Source organism: Leptosomus discolor, chromosome 10, assembly GCF_034619465.1.
Source record: "Leptosomus discolor isolate bLepDis1 chromosome 10, bLepDis1.hap2, whole genome shotgun sequence".
NCBI lineage: Eukaryota > Metazoa > Chordata > Aves > Leptosomiformes > Leptosomidae > Leptosomus > Leptosomus discolor.
The window spans coordinates 128,831-151,458 of record NC_141400.1 but is presented as its reverse complement, the minus strand read 5'-3'; the positions used below and the strand labels follow the sequence as shown (position 1 = coordinate 151,458).

Genomic DNA, 22,628 nt, shown 5'->3' with positions numbered 1-22,628 from the left:
TCTCTTTCCTTCCCTCCAAAAACGTCTTGGGGTTTTCCAGTTTGGGAATACTTGCTTAAGAATAAAGTTCCTGATTAGTGCTATTAATCCTAACAGTGACTTCCAATTCTAACATGAGACACTTAAATATCTTTTTTCCAAAATGCAAAACTTCCTGTACTGGAGACCTGTTTTAGCCCCTTTGGCCTCATCTTTTTCTGTGCTGCTTTAAAGAGCCGTATCATGAGTGATTAGTAGTCCCCATTAGGAAACCTAAAAGCGTGACCACTTTATATCTTCTGTAGAATTTTCTATACAGACTTAGACCTCAGTGACTTTCTTCAGTGTAGTAGCTATCTCTAGAAAAAGCCAAATTATTGTCACTTGTACGGACAAATGTGTCCCTCTCCTTGCTGCTCGAGGTGTTGCTACCATTTAAACACAACCTGGAATCTGTGCACAACCACTCAGTTCTGTAATGGCTTGGTTTTCAGAATACTCTCTAAACCCTGGTGGTTGTACAGGAATATCTGCTTGTTAGATATAACATACGGCAAAAATGTGTCCTGTTATCTGGAGGGAAAGCAAAAATCCAAACATCCTTCCCTTTGTGGATAACGGTGTGAAGAGGAATGAAAGTTCCCACGCATTGGGTTGTGTGAGTGCCCTTGTGGAAAAAGAGGTATTGGTTTTGGTTGACTTCATTTCATGGATTTGACTGGGATTGATGTTTGCTGCTGGAGGTATGTAGGATATAGCCAGTGTTGTTTGGTCTGTAGTTTTTTTTTTAATTTGGTGTTTTTCAACTTTACTTTGCACCTTGCGTCTCTCCCTCAGCCCTTATTTTCTTGCCTTCCCCCTGCCCCCTCTCGTAGTCACTGCCCTGTCCTCTTAGTTCGTTCCAAGGTTGTCGAGATGTGCAGTGAGGCCTTTGGCCAGCTGGGCCTGTGAGCTTTTAGAATGGGAACTGCATCGAGCTCATGCGAGTGGAGACTACTTGCAACTTCGCAACCTCCCATGGAAACCATCATTTTGTGGAGTAGTGTGGTGTGTTGTACCAACTCCCTTCAGCTGTACGCTGTAATTCAAAGAAATCCTCTAGTATAGATCATCGGTCTCAGTTCCCCCTTTTCTGGCATGGCGTGCCTCCCTCCCCCACTCTACGGTGCTCTTCAGAGTATTCAGCCAACATTAAAATGAAAATGCAGTTGGATTATTCTCGATTTTTATTACTCAAGATTTAGTACTGGAGTGTGTCAGGAGAAAAATTTGAATGGTTAATGCAACACATAATCAACAAGGGCTTAATCTTTGGAGTAGTTCCTGTTGCTGCCAGTTCAACATACCTACCACAAGACCAGGTGGTGTGTACCCTTTCAAGGTTAGCAGCTGTGTATTACATCCAAAACATTCGTCAAGAACTGCTGCAGTCATCTGAGTTCAAGGACTATGCTGTTTGAAAAAAGATTGCAACCAACCAGAAAATCTTTATCTTAAAAATAATTTTAAAACCCTTGAATAGACATTGGTTCATTTTCTGAAATTGTTTATAGTTTTTGCTAAGTAATTAAGGACTTTGTTTTTTGCTACGGAACGAGATTTACTCATTTCAAAAATCAATAGCACGCTCTTCTACAACTATTAGAAACTGTTTACAGAAACGCAACTCAAGGAAACTTCGTCTGTTCAATTGGAGCAAAGGCTCCTCTGAAAATGTACTGATGTTGCTTTATTGAAATATATTTTCTTATAAAATTCATAAGTTTGTTTTAATTCCCTCCCCCCCAAAAAAATGTTGAAGAGAATTAGATATTTTGCTTGCTTTTTAAACGCAGACTGTGTAAAAGTGACCCCTGTGTGATAATCCTACTATTCCTCAAATGCAAAACTGTAAATCTACCTAGTTATGCTACAAACTTTGTTCCATATTTAAAACACACTTGACCTTTTTCCACAAACTTGCCCATTAGTCCTTAATTCTTTAAAGACATAATACTTTCTACTGGTGCTTTTACTAGTGGTGACATAAGAGGCAAATTTTTCAAAGCCTCAGTTGAGACTAGTTGTAGGGGAGAAACTTGCATTTCTGCAAAGCCTCAAATCTTTATTTTGCTGACTAACTTCATTGTGACAGCATACACAAGTGGAATATTTATCTTGCCAGTCCGATGGTGAAATCTGTCAGCTGCTAGCTGTTGAGGTGTGGACATCAAGGTGCGAAGTGCTGGAAGTCTCGCTGGCAGTCAGTTGCTGGTGGATGTGTACCCAAGTCCCCTCTTTCATAAAGTCACACAGAAGTAACTGAGTAACCTTTGGAAAGTCAGGTAAAACCTAAACCCGAAGCAGCTCTTTCCACTCCAGAACATTGTGGTTGTAATGGAGTTTATTTAGATGTGTTGAAGCAGAAATCTTGCAGCTAATCCTTTCTTGAAGGTGTGACTTACTACAGTCAAAATTTTAATTTGGTTTATAAAAGAGATACAGATACTGTCCAGTTTAGAGCAGGAAAGCAATAAATTATTTTGAATTGCATCTTCCAATAAAGAGGACATTTTGGATCTAATTTTCATTACTCTGTACACATTTGATTTCTTGAAGCATCTTGTCTTGCCTATTTGGAGTTTCATTTCTGTTCACATTATGCATTTACCGTAGTAGATTTCTTAGTTGGCAGTATCTGAATTGAGGCTTTTTTGCTAGTTTAGGGCATTCAAGATAAGGAACTTTGTTGCTAGGTTTTGTCTGTAGTTGGAGTATTTTTATTCCAGTTCGTTCTACTTGGCTGGTATTTTTAGTCAGGAGGTGGCATCTCCGTATGCTTCTGTCTGACTGTCCTTCCTCAAGCTCCCATTTCTGTATTGAAATTCCAGGCATGTTTTGAGAAACTTTGTTAAAACTGTTACTTGGTTCTGAAATTCTGGTTGTGGTTGGTTGTACAGAATTCTGGTATTTTAAGGTAATGATTTGGAAGGTGACATCTGAGTTACTGTTAGTTTAGGATTGCTGTTTGGAGTAAAACTGGTTACTAGGGTAATCTGGAGTGAGAAATGGTGACTCCTAAAACAAGACACAGTTACCAATGTGCGAAAGCCTCACTGCAGTGACATGATACTGAGAAGCTGTGCGGACAGGCTGAAAGACTGCTCAGTCATGAAAAATTGTTTTCTTTGTCCTGAAAATCCCGGTGCTTTTGAGGAAAGGGGAAGCGAAATCCAAATCCAGTATTCATGAACGTCCATGCTCACAGCATGACAACAGTTAGGTAGATGCAATTTCCAACTACAGCTGCAGTCTCATCCAGAGCTGCTTGCTCGGGGTTCTGACAATGCTTCCGGAGTTGTACTTAAATAAAATACCAAGTTCTTGCTTCCTTTTGTTTTAGTCATGTTTTCTGTGATATTTTTTCGTAACTTTGGAAAATAGTCAGCCATGTCTTTGGAGACCTGTCTTTGACTTCACACTGATTCAAAGACAGTGCCTTTGAAAGTTGCAAGCCCTTAAAATGTGGGGAACCTGGATTTTGTCGTGTGTAGATTTTTTTTTTTTTTAAATACAGGGTTTTTGAATATTGAAGTCTATGGGAACACCCAAAACCTATGTCACAAAAGAGGTGTTTTATAAAGATCTGAGGTACACATTGTGAAAATTTTTAGGGTTTTGGTGTGTGATTGTTTGTTGGGTTTTTTTTTAATCAATGCCTGACTATCAGTGTGTTTATTGGTATCCTTCCTGGTGAAAAGACAAAACACCTGTTCAGAAGGGAGCAATCTGCGTGTTGGAAAGTTTTCCCCTTTGTCTCCTCAGAGGATGAAAGCCACACGTTTTTCTAGTCCATTAAAATCCCATGGCACGGGGTAGAGATGCTGGAGGTGATCATGCCCCGGGGCTGGTTTTATGCCCTCCAGCTCGCCTTGCCCCTTGGAGTCACGGGTAGTGCCAGTGCTGCTCCCCACTGCTGCAGTCACTCCTGCCTCATGCCGCTTACTGAGATGAAAGTCTGGAGTGGGTATGGGGGTGTTGCTCTTTGGGGAGACCACCCGTTAGCTTCTGGCACTGTGGGTGTCACCTGCTAAAGACTAGTGATCAGCAAGACTTCCTGGGGGGCCAGTGTCACACCGATGAAGCCATCCTTGAGGGCGCAGCCAGGCTTCTCCTGATAGTGGGAGGCAGAAGAAGAGCGGTGGCTCTCCTGTTATCCCATCAGTAGGACGACCTTGTCTCTCCCTGGATGGGGTTTGCAGGAGCAGTAGCTATCCCACCTCCCCTGATTGAGGATGCTAATCCAGAAATGGACTTGGGGAAATAGGAGTTAACTCCAATTTCATACAAATGTATGCGAAGGGATTTTGCAAGGTCATCTTTGAGTTAAAAATCTGTGTGTTGTGTAACTTAGGCTGAGCTAAACCAGCCCCATGAAACAGGAGGCAGAAGTTCTCAGCCGTGTTTTGCTCCACAGAGCATGAACAACATTGATGCTCCATTGGGCCAGCTTGCCAGCCACGCTAAGGAAATAGAGAATTATACACTTTAAAAACCCTGCAGTTTTGTAAACTCAGTAGTGATAGAGTGGTTGATTAATCAGTGTGTGTTCTAGGACTGTTTCTTGTTAGATTAACAAGAGTTTGGGATATCAGTACAGGGTTTATCTGCATTTCTACTGCCTTTTGTGTTCTCTCTCACGTTTGGCGTCATTGTTACTGAGCACATGAAGTGCTTGGCACACACGCTCATATGTTTCAAGCACATGATGAAAATCTAAAGTATGCAAGAAATACTTGGACACTTTCAGTCATGCTTGTGAAATGTAGAGAATTTGTGGAATCTGTAACAGCAACATGGAATATATTACATGAAGGACCCTTAAACTGGCTCAAGCGGAGTCCCTCTGTGCACCTCTGCCTTGTATGCACAGCACATGCATGTGGCTTTGGATGTATATGTAGCTGCAAGATCTGAAAGCATTGAGCCAGTGTCTTTCATGAGGAAGGACCAGTGTGATTTAATATAAGTCCTTAACAGGGTGATTTGGTGCCTTGTATTTTGGAAGGACTAATCTTTAGAAATACAGTTAGTATCTTGCTCTTCAGTGCATTGAGAAGAAAACAATTGTATTTCATTAATTAATGCTCGTCTGCTGCTATAAGTGATAATCCATAGTAAGCAGATGGGAGCTTTTATACTTGAACCTGGTTTGCTCATGAAGGTTGTAATGTGAAGCAAAAGTCAGCTCTGAATTCAGATACAGCACTTTGCTTACGTGTGGTAGCCACATGTTAATGCTAGTTTTTGCCTACACACCAAGGAGAATGCTTTGCTGAAAAAAGACAGTGGAAAACTTTTGCCTCCCCAAACTTGAGTGACACCCCCATGTTTCCAGAGCCCAGCTGAAGTGACCCAGCTAAACTCCCTCCAGTCTCTGTTTTCTTTGTTGTGCATGTGCAGCCCTGTAGGCGGATTTAGGGGTATTAGTGGTCATGTTGAGGAGTTTTCTAAGACTTTTCCATCTGCACCATTTTCCTGCAAGTAACTGCTGGTTTGTGATTTGTCGATGGAATCGGGAAGGTTGAGCTGGGAAAGGTTTGTAAAAGTTGCTCTAAGTCGTATGCAGGTTTGAGTTCATCCTTCATCTTCCCTTCTTGCTTGAAACACTTGGACAAAAGCAAAATGCTGCTGCTTGTATCTTACCTGCAGTTGTTAGTGTTTTCCGTCAGTTGCTTGTTCCGAGAATAGCACTAAGTGGAGTGTGTTTTGGGATGACTAAAGCTAACCAGGCATTCCATCTGATGAGGCTGCACAGTGCAGAAATATGGCAATCCAGCAGCGACAATACTTGTCAAATCCAGCCGTGGTGTTAGCGTGGCTTAGTGCAGTTAAAGTGCACCCATAGCTAGGGTGTAGGTTTGTTAGACCTTCCTGCCCAGTAATCCCAGCTGAGCCTTCGATCTGTTTGGGCTCCCCTCAGACTCATTTGGTTACAAAGCCAGGCAGAGGTCTTGGCCCTGCAGTGTATGTCTGTAGGGATATTTCTCTGCCTGTTCTGATAAAGCTTTGTTTAAAAGTAGTTGAATAAAATCTGATTCTCAATTATTTTTTTAGATTCTGTTGTTTTGTTTTGTTTTGCTTTGTTTAAAAAGAAAAGACAAGAAAGCTGCATTCCTTGTATCCCTGAGCTGCAATGGATTTTAGGATGAAAATCTTTCACAGGTTGTGGATCAGTCAGAATAAATTTTAGAGAGCACAGTTTTAAGCTCGATTATTTTTGTTGACTGTCCCCTCCTGTCTGCTTCTCTTCTACCCTTCCTGGGTTGTTTTAACTCCGAGACACGATTAACAGCGTAAGTTGCTGTCAGTCATCTTGCTTTGAAAACCTTCTCTAGAGACCAGGTGTGCGCTAACCTTTAAGTGAAAAACTTGAATTCCAGAATGAGACTGTATTCCTGAACATCAGGTTTGGGTTTCAGTGATAAATCATTTGCCTGCTTAAACTGAGCATACAACCGAACTCTAGCAGCGAAGGTTACAATTTGAAAGGGATAACTAATAATCTTCATAATCGTACTCTTAATGCATACAGACTAATTTATAAAATTGTTTTCTACCTTAACACAGTTTGGAGACGATGCTCACACTGTTTAACTGCCGGAAAGCTGCTTTGCGCAAGACACCAACTCATTTGTTTTTAGGAACACAATTTGTTTCCCCCCCATTGTTTTGATATGAGACTGTTGCAGTTTTATGGGACTAAATATTTTTCGTATAAGATGCGGCATTCCTAAGAGTGGATTAATGACACGGTATTACTTTTCAGCTGTGAATAGCAGAGTGCCCAGTGGCGCCGCCAGCTCCTCGCACACTACCGAATCCCCTACACCCGAGCCTTGCTCACAGGCGTCGAGCAATGTGCCCTCGCAGTCGGTGCTCCCTATGTATCCTTCGGTTGACATCGATGCACATGTGAGTGATTGATTGCAGTTGGGTTTGAGGGGATTTACTTTCTGCTAAGTTCTGAAAGGAAAAAAAATTAATCTAGTACTGTCTTAAAAGTGTTAAAGTTCTCTTAAAGTATTTTTAATTTCTGAATATCTGCTTCTTTTCTTACCAACCATGAAGACTGAAAGTAACCATGACACTGCTCTGACCCTTGCGTGTGCGGGAGGTCATGAAGAACTCGTATCTGTACTGATAGCACGTGGTGCCAATATTGAACACAGAGACAAGAAGGGTAAGCTAAAACAGTAAAACAGTTTGAACATCAACTACAACTTGAAACAGCGAATTTCAAATTGGGGTTTGGGATTCTTTGCTTCAGAAAATTACCAAAGCTTGCAAAAACGTGTCATTGCGTTCTTGCACTTCATGTAGAAATATTTGCCATGTAAAGCCAGTGCATGCCTTTCTAGCTGTATTTTTGAAAGAAAGCGCATCTGAGCGGTATCTTAAGATTTGCAAAATGTGAAGCACACTTTTCACAAAATGTGGAGTCCTTATGATTCACCTTCTACAGCAGACCTTAGCATACTGAATAGAGTGGCTAATGGGGATAAATACCGAATCTGGGCTGACAGAGCTGATGGGGAGTAGTTGTGAGGTGGTGTATCAGATTGTTCCCAATAACAGAATTCAGCAAAATCTTAGATGTTTTGGAGTTGAGAGGACAAAACCACCATGTCGGTCTCAGAACTCACACTGACCATTGGAAATGGGCAACATGTGCAGAGCTTATTGGAGCTTTGCTGAATAGGAATTAAATGGAAAGCCCTGAATTTTCTGGAGATATGAGTTGGTCAGAACTTAATCGAAAATGATCAGCACAAGTACTGTTTAGATTCCTTATGAAAAGCCTGTATTATATTTGGCTGGAATCAGAGCCTAGATGTGTCAGGGTCAGAAGAAGACTAGGAAAGGGTCTGAGATGGTGGCCTATACCAGGAAGCCCCCACTCTGAGGAAGACAGGTCTGATCAATAGAAGTAATTGTGAATTAACAGTTTTCTGCATTCCTTCTCCTTAATAATACTTCTGAGATTCTCAAGGTTGCTTTTAACTTGATGTCTTGTAATTAGGTTTTACACCTTTGATTCTGGCTGCAACTGCTGGACATGTTGGTGTAGTGGAAATTCTTCTAGACAAAGGTGGGGATATAGAAGCACAGTCTGAGCGCACAAAGGATACTCCGCTTTCGTTGGCATGCTCCGGTGGACGCCAAGAGGTACAGACATACTTATCCTCAATGGGTTTGAATTTTTTAAAATAGTTTTTATACAGTGTTTTTTTGTTGATCTCACAATAAATCACCCTTTTTCTGAAAGGTTTTTAACCTGTGTAAGAGTAGCTAATTTAGGTCTCTTTCTTCCAAGAGGAAAGGGAATTTATTCTTCTCTCCCTTGGCTATCCCAGTTTTGTTAGCTAGTGGTTGCTATAACTTGCAGTTGTTCTTGCATCACTGTATCTTTGCAAGGTAAGTACTTTTGTGAGGGAGACAGAGAGGTTGAATGAATGACTTTATTCACTGAACACTTCCCTTATGCATCCTCCCCACTCTCAAAACTAAAAACAGCCAGTGCAGGCACACAAGGACAGAAACTGGACAACAGTGTGGCCTGTGACAGCATTACGTACTGAACTACTGCAGTCTTTTGTTCTTCCTCTTTATTTTTTTTTTTTCCCTTATGCCAGAATCTGTCTTATGTTTCTGGCTTAGCACCTTGTGAGGCAGCCTTTTTTCTGGCTTATTTGAAAATCATCTAGCCTATGTTATTAGCAAAATGAGGCCCACTAAAGTGCAGTACATCACCAAAAATGTTTTAGTTTTTTCCCCTTTTATGTCTCTTAAGCAGCTTGTGATAGAGAAGTCCTTGCTCATGCTTGTTCCGTGAACATCAGTCCAATTTTTACCATGTGTTTTGTTGGAAAGACCATATAATACAGATGGTCAATCTTGGCTCAAGTGTCATTTTAACTAAAGTTGTGGGAGTTTCTGAAAGAGGTGCTCAAACACCGAGACATTACGGGAGTGGGATAGATCCCTTGTTTGCAAACAAGATTCACAGGAAGAGCTTCACTTTAAAATCTCACATTTTTGATTAGGTAAAATAATCTTTCTGGAAGACAAGTGCTGCACTGCTACAGCCCACGCAGGTTAGCTGACATGTTCATCAGTTGTGGAGTCTGTACAGCGCGTGTGTAAAAGTAAAGCAAAAGAGGATAGAGGTTTTCCTGTAGGATCCTATCTATTTATTCATGATGGAAACTGGTGGCATACTGGGAGGTCTGAACATGTGATAACATCCTTTCACTTTCTGGATAATAGCAGAAATACATCTTTTAATATGCATGCTGTCTTTTCAGGTGGTTGATTTGCTGTTGGCCCGGGGAGCGAATAAAGAACACCGCAATGTGTCTGACTATACGCCGTTAAGCCTTGCTGCATCTGGTGGCTATGTTAATATCATCAAGATTCTTCTCAATGCTGGGGCAGAAATTAATTCAAGGTAATGTGCTATTTACACCAAATGAACTGCACTACACCACAGACATATGGCGCTGCTGGCTGCATACTGGGCTGTAGGTTGGAATCTTTAGCACTTCCAAACCTCCCTGCAGCCTTTCTGCACTGTTATCCTGTATGTTCACGTTATCTTGGTGCTTTTAAATTGCCTTTAACTATCACAAACTTTGTCTCCTTTGCACTTGAATTTGAAGGAATTGTTATAGTTTGCAAACTGATTCCTTCCTTTTCCCTTTTCCACCATTCTGGGTTCTAGAAGTCAAACTATTTCCAATAGAACCAGGTAAAGGAACTAGCCAAGGCACTCGGGGCAGCTCTGTGTGTTTGCAGATGTCTTTTTCAGTAAGAGGAACAAATTTACACAGCTATGGCTCTTAAGCCTCCTCTTTATTCATTTCAAGAAAGCGTACATGTGTTCTATCACTACTGCAGCTGTGCTAGAAGCATGTTTTTTCTGAATGAATTGGAGGCAGCCTTGATTTTTAGTATATGCAGTTTAAGGCTTGTGCCTGCTTCGGCCAACTGAATGTCTAAAAGCTGAAAAGATTTTTTTTTTTTCCCTTGTGTATAAATTGCAATTGTGTATTGCATGTAGTTACTCTGATGGTTTCTTCTCATCAGTTAAGAGATGCTAGTATTTTAGGTCAATGTCTATATTTGTGTACGATCTATGTTCCTTTCTGGCTTACAACAAAACATTTTGTTCTTCTTAGATGCACTTACATTTCCCAGAGCATTCCTCCGGTTCTGGGAAATGCAGTTTGTTTCTTTCCCCATAGGACTGGCAGTAAGCTAGGCATTTCTCCTCTGATGCTGGCTGCTATGAATGGCCATGTACCCGCCGTGAAGCTGTTGCTTGATATGGGTTCAGATATTAACGCCCAAATTGAGACCAACCGGAACACAGCCCTCACCCTGGCCTGTTTCCAGGGCCGAGCAGAGGTGGTCAGTCTGCTTTTGGACAGGAAGGCCAACGTCGAGCACAGGGCAAAGGTAAGTAGTGTGTGACTCGCCTTTCCTTATTTAAGGTGTATTTCTAGCAGGTGATTTCTCTGAGTCTTCAAGTTTCTTCAAGTTTTCCTGTTACTTTGAGCCTGTCTGGGCTCAGAGGACTTACTAAATATTCTGAAATAAGTTTCATTTTAAAAAAAATAATGAAAGCATCAATGATGGTGATTTTTTTTTTTTTTTTTTTCTTTTTTGCGTTAGGGAAAAGCTGACTGGTCCTTCTGCGTTCATAATGAAGCTTAGATTGACTCTTGTTTTGTAGTACTGAGAAACTTTTCAGGTTTAAGCTTGACATGATACTCGTTAACAGAACAGATAGATATACATCTTTTTACATATGAGTGAAGTCTAGGCAGGAAGAGAATCGTGTGGCTTGTAGTGATTCTCTTATAGAACAGATTTCTTGTCTACCACAGAAGTAGTGCAATCGAACTTTGTAACGCTTTTACCTTGCTGTAGAACCCATGGCTTCAGTACTGTGACTTTCTGTGCCTCTGAAATGCTCCACAGGTCCCATCCTTTGGTACTCTGGGACAGCTTTGTGTCTCCTGCCATAAAGCAAGCTTAAAGCTTGTGTAGACAGCCAGACTGATTTCCCCAGCACAAAGGAATTTTTGGTAACTCCTAAGGCTGCTGAAATAATTGCTGTGTCTGTCTATCCTGCCTGCTTCTGGAATGACTGTGGTTGGAGAAAAGGGGATATGGATAAAAGCCAGCTCTCAAATGGTCAGTTGGGCATGTTAGCAGCTGGTATAAGTTTATTTAACAGTCTAGCCTGGCAACTAAGTTGGGCCCAGATCAGTCTCGGTGCTAAGGGAGGCTAGGGAGAAGCTGTAAAGCCAGTTTCTGAGCATTTTCACAGAAACACTTGAGTCTTCATTTGGATCTGTTCTAACCTGGTTTTAGAGATCCTGTTGTAAACTTTATTTTTGCTGTTGAGACAGGTATCTGGTGGTACTTAGTCAACAGTTTGCCTGGGTTTGTACAAATCAAAGCCCAAGAGTATTTGGGTCTTGCTTTCTTTTTAGTTGGTTTGGTTTGGGTTTTTTGGGAGGTTTTGGGGGGGGTTTTCTTTGTGTGGTTTTTTTTTGTTTGTTTTGAGAAAGAGACTGCTTGAAGTTAGGCTCCTAAACTAAATATAGGCAGCTAAATAAAAAAATGTGATCTCCCTGTGTAGATATCATTTATATCTTATCCAAAGTATAATGTACCAGTTTCACACCGTGTAACTCATTGTCTTTGCGCAGACTGGTCTCACACCTCTGATGGAAGCAGCTTCGGGAGGCTACGCAGAGGTTGGAAGGGTTCTCCTTGATAAAGGAGCAGATGTTAATGCCCCACCTGTGCCTTCCTCAAGAGATACAGCTTTAACAATTGCAGCAGATAAGGGTCACTACAAGTTCTGTGAGCTCCTGATTAATCGGTAAATTATTCCTTCTTGTTAGCAGCACGTTGGTTCTGTAGCTGTATTCCTCTGTGGCCAGGGTGCCGTTGTTTACGTTGCCTCCTGCATCTGAGAGCAAAGGGAGTAGAAAGCTTTGGAAGTGGGATGTTGTAGCTGTTGCCTACTACTCAGTGTTCTCCTGGAGTATCCTGCTGCTCCAGTGTTGGTTAAGCTAGACAGACAGCTGGGACCAGAGGTAAGCAAACGGTGTCTGGCTTGGTGGCTCTGCTGGCTGTGTATTCATACAGCAGTTCCCACATGAGCATTTCCCCACTGTCGCTGGGGAGGCAGAGCCTGGAAGTAGCTCTTGAGCTCTTCAAGTGTAACCCTGTGTGCTGCTAAAATCTCAAGGGGCTGCTTTGTCCTGTGGGTAGTCACCCCATTAATGATAGTTTAAAGCACCCGTGGCTGCTAGTCGCATCGCTGCGGTGCGGCAGGCTGCTCTGAGTGTTCATTTCTCTAAGGGAGGTTTCAATAATCCCGGTGTCGCTACATTGCAACTTAAACAGCAGATTTCAGGGACGGAATTTCTCTTTATCTAGACACCAGTTACATGTTCAGCTGTACTCTGATCTTTCACGATCTGACTTCCACCTTTCCTCATACCTTGTTTCACTCGATTACACTTGTACATTTTTAGAGGCGCGCATATTGATGTTCGTAACAAGAAAGGAAACACACCTCTGTGGTTGGCAGCTAATGGTGGTCACTATGATGTGGTTCAGTTGCTTGTGCAAGCAGGAGCAGATGTGGATGCTGCAGATAATCGGAAAATTACACCTCTTATGTCAGCGTTTCGCAAGGTAGGAGACAATTTTTTGTTTCAATGCTAAATGTTTTCAAAACGGTTTCTCATTTGGTCTTAAGTCTGAATGCTTTGTTTTGGAAGAATCAAATATAACACAGCGAAATTACTGTTTTGATAAAATGCCAGCTTTAAAGTAATCCTAATCCGTGTACTTCATACAGATCTAATTTTTGAGGTGAAAAACTTTATTCCGTGAACCATGTTGACTTCATTATTTCCAGCTGTACCCGTCCAAAACCTTTCACTGTTAGAGATTTCACTGTCTTGAGATTACCATAGTCCCCTCTAAATTTCTGCAGAGTATACTGCTTGTTTCAGTCCTACTTTTGAGATGAACAGGATACAAAGGTGTCCCGATTTCTTTATGCTTCTCCTGCTCGGTTCCTAATTTGTTGTTGAGTGGGACACTGTGTAGTCAGCTCTTTTCTCACCACCTGTTCTTGGTGGGAAGAACGTTGCTTTGTGATGGTTTCACAGTTACGTTGTTGGATGCAAGGGGCATAGCTATAGCAGAGGAATTTATTAACTGTAACTGCTTTGCCTTTAATAAAATATCAGAGAAGTTCTTTTGACAAACAGCAACACTGAGCATGCCACCGCTGCCCCTCCGTTGCTTTCAAGTAACTTCAGAGGCCACGGTCAGACACTGCCTGTGTGGTTGCACGGTGTACCCCATCAGTGCGTGGATCCGGCCACAGAGGAGCCTGTTGGCCAGGATAACACTCAGGTGGCTCCGTTCCCTGATCAGACTTCCCTTGTGACTGAACAATCGAAGTTAGTGCTGTGGTGTGAGTGGCCAGAGAGTGGGTTGGGCTGACGGGTGGGTGTAAAGAGGGTCGTCTTGGCTGTTACTAGAAACGCGAACAGCTGCCTCTGCCTTTGGGCCTGGTTTGGTCCCTGTATTTAAAATAAAAAACTACTTGTGGGAGAGGTTGTCTTTGCCACCGCGATGCAGAACAGCAGACGTGCTTCCAACACTGTGCAGACAGGAACTCCCTTTCCTCCCAAACAGCGGCTTGCCAGGAGTGTTCTTGTTTTTAGTCTTTTGCCTTGGACTAAGAGATATCAAACTTGTATGTTGATGACAAATGTTGACAACCGTATACAAGAGATTAGAATTCTCCTTGCTCTTCTAGGGGCATGTGAAAGTAGTTCAGTTCCTGGTGAAAGAAGTTAACCAGTTTCCTTCGGACATTGAATGCATGCGATACATAGCAACGATAACTGACAAGGTGAGCTTAACTTTGGGAAAAGACTCTGTCCCTTATTTTCAGTGAAAACATACATGAGACATTCTTAAATATTAAAAAACTGAATATACATGTTTTCTTATATACGTTTGACTTGGAGGTTTGTGCGTGTCTGCTTTTTAATACAGAACTTAAAAAAAAAAAAAAATAAAAAATTTGCATTTAGTGTCCTGTACTGTTGAAATAGTTTGTATGTTTATGAATACATGGAAACTAATCTCATGTTTGTAGAGCAAGCCTCACTCCTTAATTCTAGTTTATTACAGAGGTAATAAGACAAGTTTTTATTCCAGGACCTGTTGAAAAAGTGTCACCAGTGTGTGGAGACGATTGTGAAAGCTAAAGACCAGCAGGCTGCAGAAGCAAATAAAAACGCAACTATATTGCTGAAGGAGCTAGACCTGGAAAAAGTAAGTAGAGAAATAGTTCCCTTGGTAGCTGTCGCATTACCTCAGTGCAGATGACGTGTCAGTAAGGGAGGTTGTCAGTCTGGGTGGTGTGATACATGGTGTGTTAGATAGTGTGTAAGATGTAGTCCATAAGCATTTTATGGCCTGCTGCTCAGCGTTACAAAGGAGAGTCTGCAAGCTGCCTGATCAGCTCTATGGAGTTGAGTAGCTGGTGGGGAAGATCAGCTTCTCCCTCACTGAGAATGCTGTGACGAGTCCCAGAGTAATGCAGATGCTTCTTAGCACTCGTTAGTGGGCTCTCATCATTTTTGATAAACAAGTTCCATGTTAGTTTATTACATTTTCCAGGTTGCTGACTGTTAAACGCTTCCCAGTTGCTGTGCAAAGCTACGGTGTAGCATAGTTGACTTGACTGATTCTGTGTATTAAAAAAAGTGGTTAAGCTGATGACAGCTTTTTCTGTAAAATACTCTGGGAGATCTTTTTGAGTCAAAGATGTGAACATTGCTGCAAAAATGAGGTTATTGTTTTTTGAGAAAGGACTGAGATGATGAGAGATTTTTCTGGCTTTCCAGTAAAATTCTGGTTTTTGTAATACCTTTGTTTTGGTTGTTGTTTTGTTGTCATTCCTTAGAAGTTTTGAGACCAACTAATCCCGTTGTTCCTTAAGGTCTGCCCAGTTTCTGCGTAATGATTCAGTATGTGACAAAGTCATTCTAGTTCATTGTGCTCTCTCCTTTCTCCCTCCCTCTAGATTTCTAGGGAAGATCTGAATTATAACTATAATTTAGTCTGTTTGAAATGTTTAAATGTGAATCCTTTTCTCCTACATAGTCAAGAGAGGAGAGCAGAAAACAAGCACTTGCAGCTAAAAGGGAGAAAAGAAAGGAAAAGAGAAAGAAGAAGAAAGAGGAACAAAAAAGAAAACAAGAAGAAGATGAAGAAAACAAGCCTAAAGAAACTCTGGAACTGCAAGAAGATGATGATGAAGAAGAAAATGATGATGAAGGTAAAGAACAAGTGTTTCTGTGGGCAGCATAGTTGTGGGGCTGCCTTTTTTTAACTGTCTAGGTAAGGGAATCTGGAAGCTGGCTTCTCTGGTGCTTTGTCATTGGGTGCATAGCTTCTGCCCTGGCTCTTCCCTCTGCGGTCAGAGTTCCTGGCAAAACTCCTTTGTTCACTCCCCCTGTGCCCCCTTTGTTCACTTTCCCCCCTCCTTTGTTCCCAAAAGCCTTTCACTCTTGGAGGATTCACAGCTGAATGCGGTGCAATAGCCTGACAGCTCAGCAAGGAGCAGAACTTCAGCTCTAGTGTCTTCAGTCAGAGCACTGATTTCTGTATTTTGTGGGTTTTGATTGTATATCAACTGGTTTTCTTTCAGTGGAGCAAGAAGTTCCTATAGAGCCTCCTAGTGCAACTACTACAACTACAATTGGAATTTCTGCGACTTCAACTACTTTCACAAATGCCTTTGGGAAGAAGAGAGCTAATGTGGTGACTACCCCCAGCACAAACAGAAAAAATAAGAAAAATAAAACAAAAGAGACTCCTCAGAATATGCAGATAATTTTGCCAGATCAGCATATATCTCTAGCACAGCAAAAAGCAGATAAAAATAAAATAAATGGAGAGCCAAGAGGTGGTGGTGCAGGTGGGAACAGTGATTCAGATAACCTGGATAGCACAGATTGCAATAGCGAAAGTAGCAGTGGAGGTAAAAGCCAAGAGTTGAACTTCACGATGGATACAAATGCCTCTGAGCGGCGCTATGCCTCATTGCTTATCCCCTCTCAGGAAGAAAAATCGAGCACCTCGGCTTCAAAAACACCAACAAGGTGAGGCTGCCGTATTGCTTCCTTGTTGTTTCACAGGGTTTTGCCTAGGCTGGTGTCCGTTTTCTGTCGCTTAAGCTTTACCCCAGCTGGTACGTTCCCAAAGTCTTGAGAGACAGAGTTTGCTTTATTTGTGAAATACTGTCCAGTTTATTGAACACAACCTCTTTAAAATGGTAAAGATAAGTTTGGGGGTTTTTGGCACTGCTGGCTACTTCTTCGTACAGCTTTAGCAAAACAGACACTATTCCATCTGCACTAATTAAGCATCCATGTGGTATTGCCAACTTTATTAGAATAGATTTTTAAGTGAATATGCTGAGAATTTAAAAGGAAGTGCCAGCTTTACTTATAATCTATTTACAGAAGTGGTTTCACTACCTTTTGATTGTTTTATGGTTTCGTCATTAACTCATTTGAATTGCAATCTCTCTTTTTCTTTTTCTTTTTTTTTTTTTTTGTTTTTTGGTTTTTTTTGTTTGTTTGTTTGTTTAAGGAGGGAAGAAGTTGATGACTCTGAGCATTTCACCTGCCAGGTTGATAGCCAGTTTGATCTAACCTTGTCAAGCCAGAGGTGAGAGTCAAAAGAACTCAGTGAATGTGCAGGGGTCATCTGAATGGTTTGAAAGGTCATTCAGTTGCTGGGCCATGAGCTAATAACTTCTATAACACCAGTTTCTGAATAGGTCATTGGTCTGAATCGAAAAGCTTAGATCCCATCTGAATCTGTAGCCTTTGCTTATTTTTACGTTTAAGCAGTATAAGTCTGATCCTCCGTAGTTTTCTTTTTTCTTTTTTTCTCTTTTCTTTTCCTGCATTAAGGGAGGGGAGAGGGTCTGGGGCTTGATCTCCAGGACACCTGGCTGACTGAGAACCCAGCTTTGATAAGAACGCAAACCTTATGGGATCAGAAGAGGCAGCCAGCAAGAGGGCGGATTGAGGCACTTGTCTGGGGGTGGGAAGAGACTCAGGATATTCTTTTTTCTTTTCTTTTTTCCCCCAGATTAAAGTTAGGTGCAGAATGAGTGGATTTATCAGCCCTTGTGGTTGAGGGGTGTGTTGTTTTGACTACCCTTATACATGTTAGAAACTGGATTTTGTCTGTGTCTGTTTTATGAACATAAGTTGTTTCTGCCTTGGACCTTTTGTCCAAGGTCTCTTACAAAAGCCTTAGAATCCTGTGTGGTTCACTACAGCAGGACTAACAAAACGCATACAGCGAGCTCCTTGTTAAAGTGGTGCTTCTGTTAGATAAAGTACACCTAAGAAACAAGACAGTGTATAAATACCAAAATGGGGCTAGTGTGTTCTGTTAACTTCTGCAGGTGCTGTGTGGCTCTGGCACTAAGCAGACTCAGCCTGAAAATCATTTCTAAATTTGCCCTTGCTGAATTTCTCTTCTCTTTAGTCATAGACATGACGAAGACAAGGCTACGTAACTGAAACATCAACTCAAACTTCATAACAATGCTTTTCTGAAAACATACCTAGACATTTTCAGACAAAGCAGAAAAAAGCTTTTAGTCTGCTCTGGAATTGATATTCCACAATGGACTTTGTTCTCTTCTTTCATATGTGTTTTCTTGTTCTCTTTGCCTCAGTCTTACAGTTATCTGAGGACAGGTAAATTTCTCCATAGAACTTTCAAATGCCTTGAGCAGGTTATCAGAGAGCTAGAACTTACTGAAGTAAAGAGAGAAAATGCTGCCCTTTTAAAAGGCATATTGTCTGAACATTGCTTTTCATGTAATCAGTACGCTCGGGTTACTTAAATGTGGATAAATCTCTGAAATTTGTATAAAGTGTAGTAGTTTCCCTACAAGAAGACACAGTGAACATAAAGTGCTGTAAAGAATGGGGAATAAAATAGGTGAATAACTTGGGTAAAGTGGAGGAGAGATGCTTAGCAGGAGGCATGAGGTCCTCTGTAAATTTTCCAGCTGTGCTATAGATTTGCTGAGTCGAATCACATAAGGCTAGTTTTTCAGTGACTTGTGAAGGTTGCTGCCTATGTTTCAGTGCTGCAGATGAACTGGTGAGCTCCCAGTGCTGCTTGTTTTCACCTCCATGTAGATCAGTTAGCTTAACACGAGATGCCTGTTCTCACTTCCCCTGTCTTTTTGTTTGTATCACTAGACTATTGCTACAGGTCATGTCTATGGACACCTGCTTCCAAACTGATGTCCCTGGGACTTAAATACATAAATACAAATATCTGTGCCTTGGTTGCCCATTCCTAAAATGAGGGGTGAGGCACAGAAGCACTTTCCAGGGAATCTGTAACAACAAGAGCTGAAAACCAGACATTTTCAAGTACCTTAGTAAGGAAGAGACGTTATTGCTGAAGTACCTTTTCTCAAAAAGGAGAGTGCAGTATAGACACGGAATCAGGCTGTGCCTAAGCGGCTGTGTACCGCCTGTTATAGACTATTTTAATCTGATGTCGTGGGTCGTTCTGGTATTACGTCATTCAGTTTAACACTCCAGTTTTTGGAGGAAGGGTATAGGCTATGGACTAAAAGGTAAAAACCTACCTATGAAGTCAGCCAACTGTTGTTCCAGGTAGAAAAGAAGAATGAAAACAGTTCAGGCTAGTAGCTTTAAGCTGCAGAAATGTGTACTGTAATGTTGTCATTTTGTTCTGTAATTTATAATCAGCACATTTCTGTTCCCAGACTTGATGGTGAAGGTCATTCAAATTCTTTGTCAACTACTTATAAGCCTGTTTCCCTGCCTCTGACCTCTCCAAATGTAAAGCTGAACCTGACTAGTCCAAAAAGAGGCCAGAAAAGAGAAGAAGGCTGGAAAGAAGTGGTTAGAAGGTAAGACTTTAATTCTGTGGTTAAAAACGGTCTGTGAGCTTTGCTAGCTTACAAATTACTCTCAAATATAGGATGTCCAGCAAGCTTATTTAATAGCATAATTACTTTGTAAAAAATTACCCCCCTTACTCTTGCAGTGCTGTGAAAACAAATTGTGGTCCTAATGGGTAGTAACTACTCACTAACTTAACATCTGTATGACGTGAACATTTTATTTGGCACAAGGGTTTTCTTTACCTGTGCCTTCAGTGGGATAAAGGGTGTGGGGGTAACATAAAAGGGGGAGGGAGCAGATGGTAGTGAAAAGCCCCTATAGCAGAAGATGGCTTGCACATGAACTAAAGGCAGGATGGATGTTAGTAGACTAGAGGTCGATGATCTCTTCAAGGCTAAAATTCATTGTGCTTTTGACGGTGACCTTGATCACTGATTCCATGGAAAATTTTGTCACTCAAACGGAGTGCTAGAGGTGCAAGTAGATGTAAAGATTTTCTGTAAAGCAAACTTGCCCTTTGAAAATGTACTGGGTTTTATTATGTGGCCACTAACACCCCAGTATCTTTTCTGTAACCTTTATGATTTCTTCTATTTGTAACTAGAAATGATCATCTGGCTTGAACATACAAGTGCCAGATGTTTTGGGTACACTTACAATGCCCTCCTGCTTTTGTGTTCTGCAATGGTAGTGACCAAATATACCCATTTTAGAGAATTTTAGGCAATGTGCAAAGGGCGTAATTGTATGGAGGATTTGATGCATTCAGATCAGTGGAAGCCACAGACTGTTCTTCATAAAGGTTAAAAAGGCAGTTTAATCTGAAAATTTAAGTGTTCGAACCCTTAGAGAGTTGGTTTGGTCTCTGCCTTTCGTTGTGTTCGCAAATGGGGTTCTCCACTGTGACACGGCCTTGGTAAATGTGTGATTGCAGACTGCCCACCGCCTGGGGAGTTGTGCAGGCATGAAACCATTAAACGGGCAGCTGACTTTTCCAGGGCTGCATACAGACCTGCCATTGACCCTGGAGCTGCTCCTTCTCTCCTCCTGGTTCTCCTGAGTCTCATAGGCTCAACTTGACTGCTTGGTTGGGTATTGTCTGCCCTTCTGCTGGAGCTGGCAGGGTTCTAGGGATGGCCTCCAAAACCCAGCCTTTCCTTATCCCTGAGGAATCAGGCCCTGTGTCACAAAGAACATACCCTTAAAGTGTTCTGCACTGGTGTTTGCTGTGCCCTGACTGATCAAAGCAGGTGTCGTGCCAAGGAGCTTTTTGGAGACTTTAGATGCGTATGCAAAATGCCTGGGAGCTGCCTGCCTTCCTCTCCTACAGTCTGTCCTGATCTCAGCAGGAATTCTTCTCACCCCCTCTCCCTATGGGTAATCCCCTGGCTAGAAGGGATGTCTATCAAAGAGGTAACCCATGAAAAATCCCTTCTGCCCTTGACAGGCAAGTAGGCAGAGTTTTGAAAGACCCTCCCCCTAGCAACACGCTGCAGCCAACACCAGTTGAGCAGTTTCAGCTGCAAAGAGGAGGACGCTGCTGTTCTGGAGCAAAAAGGTACTGTTTTGGGCACTTCTCAAGGTAGAAACCATGGAGCTTGGCAGGTGGGGAGGGAAACGGCAGTGGTGATGGCTGGGCGGGAGCCTGGGGACTGGGGTGAACTCTCCTGGAGGAGGAATGTCTCTGTGGGTGGCAGCATGGGGTTCCTAGTGGGCTGAGGTGGAAGCAGACCAAGGTACGCGTAGGAGCCCTGTAAGTAATGTGGGGGTATCTTGAAAGTTAGGTGAGGATGGAAGCTCTGATTTGGGGAGGGAGTGACTGGGATGTCTATCTTGAGAGGAGGAGACTTTGGGGTGGAGGGGGAAAACAAGAAAGCATGAAACAGCTGTGGGAGGAGAGCTGGATGCATGCTCGGAGGACCTGGTTTCTGGGGTTGGGGAGAGTTACAGCATGCTCTCCTGGCAGGAGAGGGGGGGAAAAAAGAAACAGCTTGGCAAGGTGAGGTGACGCTTTAGAATATTTCTGTGTATTTAGATGTGTTTAAAATAAAATGGGTTTTTATTAGCAAGAAACTATTTCCTAAGGATCAAGTTACTTAACGGTTTCTGAGACTGGCATAGCTAGCTGAAGCTAGCAGCCTTTTCAGGGGGTGGTGGCGATCTGTAGTGTTCGGGGGCGCCTGCACTGTGACCATGGTGATTTCTGAAACCCCTTGGAATCCCCTCTCATTGTTCAGTGTTGAACTATTACACATCAGTGGCAAGCTTGAAAGCAGCATATGGGCTTGAGAGGTCCAGCCTTTAAGGTCTGGAGACAGTGGTGGGCCAGAGGGACCTTGGCTGGGGTCTGGATGCAAGCACAGCTCGTGTTCAAAGACTTCACGGCACTGTGTGCCTGCTCTGACCCACCCATGCCATGTGAATTAGAAAAAACCCTCAATTGACTTACTCCGCTGAACACATGGGTTAGTGTTGTGGCCTGACAGGGAGCCAGCCTCTGAAAGCGTGTGCTGCCTTCACGGTGGCTTCCAGCAGCTCCTTAAGTTGCAAACTGCACAGTTTAACCGTCTGCCATCCACTGTTGTGTAGTGTCACCAGTAAACTTTGAGATCTCCAGATCTGAGGGGGGTGGATACTAAAAGGGTTGTGAATGCAAGTGGTATTACAGAGCTGATCACTGGGAAAACATTGGAAGACTGCCTTCTCCTTGCTATAAATGACCGAAGTAGCTAAGCCATGGGCTTTTATATTTGAAGCAGTGCTATTTATGTAAACTTAGGTGGATAAGCTAAGGATTTGTCTCACTTGGAACGTATGCAAGATAAGATAAAATCCAGAAATGTTTCCTAAGCACTGTGAGGCACATACTTCTGTGTTACAACTGTGGTGGAATAAATGCTTCTGGAGAATCCTTGTCAGGTACTGAGAATGATGAGTAATTTGAGTTGGGGAGTTTGAGAGGCTCCAAAGGGTGAAGAAGACATGAGCAGAAAACCACTTGCTGCCCTGAAACTTAAGAATATTACTTCAGCCACCTGTCAGACAGCAAGGGATTTTTGAATGCCTTTGAAGTTTGAATACATTTCACAGATTTGTGATCTTTGTGATACAGGTCAAAGAAATTATCTGTCCCAGCTTCTGTCGTATCTAGAATAATGGGGAGAGGTGGGTGCAACATCACAGCAATTCAAGATGTCACTGGCGCCCATATTGATGTTGATAAGCAAAAAGATAAGAACGGAGAGAGAATGATCACTATAAGGTACAGTATCTAGAAATGAAAGTCTTGAGTTAGCCCACAATATCTTTTATTAAGAAGTTTGATTTGCTTTTTAAGACGGGACGGACATATTTAGCTTCTGGGTACTAGAATATAACAAATATTACTGCTGCCAAGATATGCTGAAGGTCTGCTTCTTCAGAGATAATCCTTAAGATACACGACAGTCAAGAAATAACTTACTGGAGTGAGCATGCAATAGACTGGCAGCTCAGTATAAAATTGTGGCTGCAGAATGTTGCAAAAGTGAGATTTCCCTTTGCAAAAGATAAACATGTTTGTATTTAATCTAG

General features: G+C 42.1%; 1 protein-coding gene across 2 annotated transcripts in view; it reads left to right on the top strand.

Moving 5' to 3' along the window:
* ANKHD1 (ankyrin repeat and KH domain containing 1) overlaps window positions 1-22,628 on the top strand; it is a 121,968-nt gene that overhangs the window by 84,238 nt on the left and 15,102 nt on the right. For both annotated transcript variants that reach the window (XM_086471048.1, XM_086471049.1), the window contains 15 exons: window positions 6,788-6,933; window positions 7,090-7,201; window positions 8,042-8,187; window positions 9,327-9,469; window positions 10,266-10,479; window positions 11,742-11,917; window positions 12,579-12,741; window positions 13,883-13,978; window positions 14,290-14,406; window positions 15,241-15,415; window positions 15,788-16,241; window positions 16,735-16,812; window positions 18,914-19,060; window positions 20,503-20,613; window positions 22,168-22,317. In XM_086471048.1, the coding sequence (XP_086327174.1) occupies window positions 6,788-6,933; window positions 7,090-7,201; window positions 8,042-8,187; window positions 9,327-9,469; window positions 10,266-10,479; window positions 11,742-11,917; window positions 12,579-12,741; window positions 13,883-13,978; window positions 14,290-14,406; window positions 15,241-15,415; window positions 15,788-16,241; window positions 16,735-16,812; window positions 18,914-19,060; window positions 20,503-20,613; window positions 22,168-22,317 (2,428 nt within the window). The remainder of the gene's footprint in view (window positions 1-6,787; window positions 6,934-7,089; window positions 7,202-8,041; window positions 8,188-9,326; window positions 9,470-10,265; window positions 10,480-11,741; window positions 11,918-12,578; window positions 12,742-13,882; window positions 13,979-14,289; window positions 14,407-15,240; window positions 15,416-15,787; window positions 16,242-16,734; window positions 16,813-18,913; window positions 19,061-20,502; window positions 20,614-22,167; window positions 22,318-22,628) is intronic.